General features: G+C 51.4%; 1 protein-coding gene across 1 annotated transcript in view; it reads left to right on the top strand.

The window, feature by feature from the left end:
- Positions 1–6,632, top strand: part of FA2H (fatty acid 2-hydroxylase) — a 35,290-nt gene that overhangs the window by 25,808 nt on the left and 2,850 nt on the right. The window contains exons 5-6 of the mRNA XM_011958304.1: positions 2,163–2,381; positions 4,800–4,971. Of these exons, the coding sequence (XP_011813694.1) occupies positions 2,163–2,381; positions 4,800–4,971 (391 nt within the window). The remainder of the gene's footprint in view (positions 1–2,162; positions 2,382–4,799; positions 4,972–6,632) is intronic.

Below are 6,632 nucleotides of genomic sequence, written 5' to 3'. Positions count from 1 at the left end.
AGGCTGAGGTGGGTGGATCACTTGAGGTCAGGAGTTCGAGACCAGTCTGACCAACATGGTGAAACCCCGTCTCTACTAAAAATACAAAAATTAGCTGGACATGGTGGTGGGTGCCTATAATCCCAGCTACCCGGGAGGCTGAGGCAGGAGAATCACTTGAATCTCGGAGGCGGAAGTTGCAGTGAGCCGAGATCGTGCCATTGCACTCCAGCCTGGGTGACAAGAGCGAAACTCTGCCTCACAAAGAAAGAAAAAGAGAGAATGGCTAGCTTTGGAAAACAGTCTGGCTGTTCCTCAAAAGGTTAAACATAGAGTTATGATACAACTCAACAGTACCACTCCTGGGCTTGTACCCAAGAGAAAGGACAACATCTTTTCACACCGAAACTTCTACACGAACGTGCATAGCAGCACTATTCACCATTGCCAAGAGCTACCAACAGCCCAGGTATCCCTCAACTAATGGATGGACAAATACATTTTGAATATCATTCAGCCTTAAAAAGGAATGGAGTTCTAATACATGCTACAACATGGGTGAACCTTGAATATATTTGGTAGGAGAAGCCAGTCATAAAAGACCATACATCCTATGATTCAATTGATGTGAAATGTCCAGAATAGGCAAATCCAACAAAGAGAAAGTAGATCTGTGGCTTCCTAGGGTTGGGGGGGTCTGAGAGAAAAGGAGAGTGGCTGCTAATGGGTACAGGAGTTTGGGGGGAAGTGATAAAAATGTTGTAAAATTGACTGGGGTGATGGTTTAACAACTCTGAATGTACTAAAAAGCACTGATTTATATATTTTATTTGGATGAATTATATGGATGTGAATTAGATTTTGATAAAGCTGTTATTTAAGAAGAGAGAAGATATGGCCAAAGCTATGGTTTGTGGAGAAAAGAAAGCTAAGAGGATAAGGATGGGCCGGGCACGGTGGCTCACATCTGTAATCCCAGCAATTTGGGAGGCTAAAGTGGGCAGATCCCTTGGGGTCAGGAGTTCAAGACCAGCCTGGACAACATGGTGAAACCCAATCTCTACTAAAAATATAAAAATTAGCCAGGTGTGGTGGCACACACCTGTAATCCCAGCTACTCAGGAGGCTGAGGCAGGAGAATCGCTTGAACCTGGGAGATGGAAGTTGCAGTGAGTTCAGATCACACCACTGCACTCCAGCCTAGGCAACAGAGCAAGACTCTATCTCAAAAAAAAAAAGGATGAGGATGAATATGGATAAAACAGGAACGAGAGCTGAAATCTCCATGAGGTCAAAGAATGAATGAGGTGGAGGAAAGAGCTGAAAGCTGCTAGGACTGCAGGCTGTCTCCAGAGGGTGGGGGGAAACTTGTGCTTGAAGATGGTGCCCTGTCTCCAGTCTTCTCTCCACCCAGGCTGATCATCTTCAGCGTTTTCACATCTTCCTCCTGTGCTATGATTTCAGGTCTTGTCTGTTGAGATCTCAGTGCTTGTTTTTTCTTGTCCTTCCTACCCCACAGTCCCTGGTGGTTCACTCTTTCCATCATTAACACCCTGAAGGCCGGGCACAGTGGCTCAGTCCTGTTATCTCAGCACTTTGGGAGGCCAAGGCGAGAGAATTGTTTGAGTCCAGGAGTTTGAGACCAGCCTGGGCAACATAGCAAGATGTTGTCTTTACAAAAAATATAAAAAATAAATTAAATTAAAAATTAGCTGGGTAAAGTGGCATGCGCCTGTGATCCCAGGTACTTGAGAGGCTGAAGTGGAAGGATTGCTTGAGCCTAGGAAGGGGAGGCTGCGGTAAGCTGCAGTCACACCACCGTACTCCAGCACTCCAGTCTTCCAACCTGGGAGACAGAGAGATACCTTGTCTCAAAATAATAATAACAACGCCCTAGCTCAGGATTGTTGTCTGTAATGTCCTTGGGGCAAGGTCACCCTTCCAGGTAAAGGCCCAGCCACAGCCACTCCTCCCACAGCCTCTGTAAAGAGGACATCAGGCCTCCAACCAGTGGCCCATCACTCCTGTAAAGGACCCCCAGACCCAGACCAGAGCCCTGCAGCCTCCTTCCCATTTTGACCCAAGGGCCCCAGCAGTATGGCCTGGCCCCGTAGCTGTCCAAGAGAGAGCAGCAGCTCCCAAGCTGATGGGGATGGTGAGGTGGGGACACGTGGAGTTACCAGGCTGCTGTGCACCGGTCCTCACCTCGCTCTCCCCGCCACCCTGCAGAGTACGCGCTGGCAGTGCCCAAGTCCATGTTCCCTGGGCTCTTCATGCTGGGGATATTCCTCTGGAGCCTCGTCGAGTACCTCATCCACCGCTTCCTGTTCCACATGAAGCCCCCCAGCGACAGCTATTACCTCATCATGCTGCACTTCGTCATGCATGGCCAGCACCACAAGGTGAGTGGGGTGGGGTCCCAGCCCGGAACAAGCATGTGCAGCTCGAGGGGGCCCTGCAGCCGGTGGCAGCTTCAGGTGCTGCGGAGCCTCCTGGGAGTCTGGCTGTGGGTTGGGAGCGACAGGACGTTTGATGTGATTCACGGGGGCAGCTGGGTTGGGCATCTGAACCTGAGCCAGCCAGGGACAGTGTGGACCCCAGGCCCTCTGCACCTTGTTTATGCATCACCTTTAATCCTCGAAACAACTCATTCATTCGTTCATTCATTCAGCAAATGCCCAGTGAGTGCCTCCTGTGTGCAAGACACTGTTCTAGACATCATTGAACAAAACAACAAAAAGCCTTGTCCTCCTGGAGTTTGTCCTGAAAACAGTCCCATGGTTCTCCCTGTTCCACAGAGCAGGAGACTGAGGCCTAGGGGAACTAAGGAACTTGCCCCAGGTCACATTTGGCACAGCCAGGGTGTCGTACCCCATTCTGGGGATTCCAGAGTCTGCGCTCTCAATCACCCTTCCCCTGAGGCCCTTCAAGGACTCCACGACAGTCCCAGGAGCTGGCCCTAGAAGACAGGTCTGCCCAAAGGAAGCTGCCTCCCCCATACCCCCCACTGCCTCTCTGTCCCTGCACTGTGCTCTCCTTGGCCCGTCCCAGGCTGTTCCCCGGCTGGTCTCCACATTCTCTTCTCTGCTGGGCGTAAATCACAGAAAATGTGGCAGATGTGATACTTTCAGGACGCCAGTTTAGAACCTGATGTTGCTGAAACTGAACGTGGGTTTCATCTTGGTTTCCCAGCAGCAACTTAATCTGGTTCATCTCGATGAGCCAATTCAAGGTTTAATCGGCCACCTGAGAGTTCTCAGGGTGGTCGGCTGTGGTCCTCCCGGCCCTCCCCAGAGTTGATCTGCATCCTAGGGGGCTTTCCTAGGGGCCAGAATCGGGGTGGGTGCCCAGTCCTCAGGTGTACTCTCAGAGGTAGCGCAGCCCGGGCCTGGCCTGTGTCCTCCAGCCTCAGCTGGCCTCTGCTCTCCAGAGCTCACTGCATCTCTGCTGCGTCCCTTGCCCCATTTGTGAAGCCTTTTCAGATCCACTGCCCCGTCAGCTGTCTTTCCCATCCACAGGGGACACAAGAACCTTCTGGGGACCTGCTTAGGCTATTCTGGGGCCCCAGGGGCTGTCTCAGGCTCGCTCTTCTGAGACATTTCCACCCCAGTCTGTCCAGTCCCCTGCTGCCACACCACGAGGACCCGAGGAGATCGTGTGGCCTGTAGCCACTTGGGCTCCAATCAGGAATGTGTTCTCAGGTCCCCAAACCTATCCATCTAAGGATCCTGATCCAGCTGTGACCTAGAGCTGGCCCATGTCAGCTCACAAGAGCACCTGTACACATCCTTTCCTGTTTCCGTTCCAGTGATGCCACCTCGGCGCTTGAAAGCACCAGGGCAGGAGTTTTTACACCGCAGGAATTAGCAAACGCTACCAATCAGGGCTCTCCCTCCCTCCTTTTATTTCCCCCTCCCTCGTTCCCCAGCTCTCTCCCTTCCTCCTTTTCCTGAGAGCTGGTTTTCCAGCACACCACTGGTCCTGTTGTTCTGGGTCTGAAGGGAGGGAGGCCCATGCCAGCATCTCACTGTCGCTGTCACCTGCTTTCTCTCTCTCTCCTCCAGCCCAGAGAGGCTGCAGGATTCTCTTCTCAGAATCCTGACCAAGCCATAGCTAAGACCTCACCTCTACGCCAGGCCCTCGGCTTCTCAAGCTCAAGGGCCACAGTAAAGCAGTGTTCGCTGGTTCGCTGTGGCGACACCCCCTTGGAACAAAAAAGGCCTCCTGTTTGGACATGGGGGTGGCGAGGACACCTCTAGTGACACTTCAGGGTCATCCCACCGCAGAGGCTGCATTAACCTCAGCCGCCCTCAGTGCCTTGCTCACCCAGACAACATCAGGCCTCAGTCTAGGTGCCTTCTCCAGAATGCCCCTCTAGCCAGGGGCATGGCATTTAGGGATGGGATACCTGTCTAGCACCTGACAAATTCCAGAGTCACAGTGGCCTCTAGAGCATGAGATGGGTGCCGAGCTGCCAGCACACCCCGCCCATCCTGCCCATCCCATGTTCCTCTGCAATCTGCCAGGTCCCTTCCTGGCTTGCAAATGGGGAGTAAGACAATCTCACCACGTCTTCCAGACGTGGTGGCCCGCCCTCCCCAAAGCCACCAAAAGTGCCAAGCCTATGCAGTGGAATGTCTGGGACGCTCTGTCCCTGTCCTCTGCAGGGAGTGGCCCGAGCTTGGCCAGCTGCCAAGGCCCCTGGCTGCCTCCTGACGCCCAAGCCTCTCTGTCTGCAGGCACCCTTCGACGGCTCCCGCCTGGTCTTCCCCCCTGTGCCAGCCTCCCTGGTGATCGGCGTCTTCTACTTGTGCCTGCAGCTCATCCTGCCCGAGGCGGTGGGGGGCACTGTGTTTGCGGGGGGCCTCCTGGGCTACGTCCTCTACGACATGACCCATTACTACCTGCACTTTGGCTCGCCGCACAGGGGCTCCTACCTGTACAACCTGAAGGCCCACCACGTCAAGCACCACTTTGCACATCAGAAGTCAGGTGAGGTCAGGCCTGGGTTTCCCAGTTCCCTATGTGTGTTCATTGATTTATTTGCCAACTACCATTGAGCTCCTGGGAACGGCGAGGCACCGTTCCATGTACTGGGCATATACAGAGGGTTCCCTCTACCCTCTTCCCTGGTGCAGACAGCTGTGCAGAGACAGGGAAGGATATCAATAAATGGCAAAGATTTCAAACTGAGATAAATGCCATAAAGAAAATAAAGGGGCCGGGCGCGGTGGCTCACACCTGTAATCCCAGCCAAGGGGATTGGGAGGCTGAGGCAGGTGGATCACTGGAGGTCAGGAGTTTGGGACCAGCCTGGCCAATGTGGTGAAACCTGTCTCCACTAAAAATATGAAAATTAGCGGGGTGTGGTGGTGCCCACCTGTAATCTCAGCTACTTGGGAGGCTGAGGCATGAGAATAGCTTGAATCCAGGAGGCAGAGGCTACAGTGAGCTAAGACTGCACCACTGCACTCCAGGCTGGGTGACAGAGCAAGGCTCTGTCTTAAAAAAAAAAAAAAAAAAAAAGAAGAAGAAGAAAATAAATCAAGGTGACGGAGTATCACATAGGTAGTGGGAGGGGTCCAGCGATTTCCATTGAAATATTATGTGGGCCACATAAGTGATTTTAAATTTTCTAGCGGCCACACTAAGACATGAAAATAAACAGATGAAAAGAATTTTAATAACATTTACTTAACCCAATATAAGCAAATTATTATTTCAACATGTAATCAACATTAAAAAATCATCAATGGCTGGGCACAGTGGCTCAGGCCTATAATCCCAGCACTACGGGAGGCTGAGGCAGGGGACTGCTTGAGGCCAGGAGTTCCAGACCAGTCTGGGAAACACAGCAAGACCTTGTCTCTGCCTAACCAATTTTTCATTATCCGGGTGTGATGATGTGCACCTGTAATCTCAGCTACCTACAAGGCTGACGCAAGAGGATCATTTGAGCCCAGGAGTTTGAGGCAGCAATGAGCTATGATTATGCCACCACACCCCAGCCTAGGTGACAGAGCGAGACCCTTTTTGTAAAGTCTCTTTTTTAAAAAAAAGTCATTAGCAACTCTTATACTATGTCTTTGAAATCTAAGGTGTATTTTGCACTTACAGCACATCTCAATTCAGATGCTAAAGTTTCACTGGAAATACTAGATCTGTATCAATTCAGATACTAAAGTTTCATTGGAAATACTAGATCTGTATCTAGATTTTATAAATTTGCAAACAGTAGTTCACATAGGTAAGTTGCTCCAAACATGCTTAAAAATTGTCCAGTAACACACTTTAGGAGGCCGAGGTGGGCAGATCACCTGAGGTCAGGAGTTCAGGACCAGCCTGGCCAACATGGTGAAACCCCCTCTCTACTAAAAATACAAAAAATTAGCTGGATGTGGTGGTGCGCACCTGTAATCCCAGCTACTCAGGAGGCTGAGGAAGGAGAATCTCTTGGACCCAGGAGGCGGAGGTTGCATGAGCCAAGATCATGCCACTGCACTCCAGCCTGGGCAACAAGAGCGAAATTCCGTCTCAAAAATAAATAATTAGGTAACTAAAAAAAAAAAAAAAAAAGAGAGAGAGAGAGCATGTTCACTGCACTCAGCTCTCTCCTCGCCCAGAAACACAAGCAAGGGGCACCTGGGACCAGG

Source organism: Colobus angolensis, unplaced genomic scaffold (assembly GCF_000951035.1).
Source record: "Colobus angolensis palliatus isolate OR3802 unplaced genomic scaffold, Cang.pa_1.0 Scaffold466, whole genome shotgun sequence".
Lineage (NCBI taxonomy): Eukaryota > Metazoa > Chordata > Mammalia > Primates > Cercopithecidae > Colobus > Colobus angolensis.
Note: the sequence above shows the minus strand (reverse complement) of the source record. Positions and strands in the feature narration are given on the sequence as shown.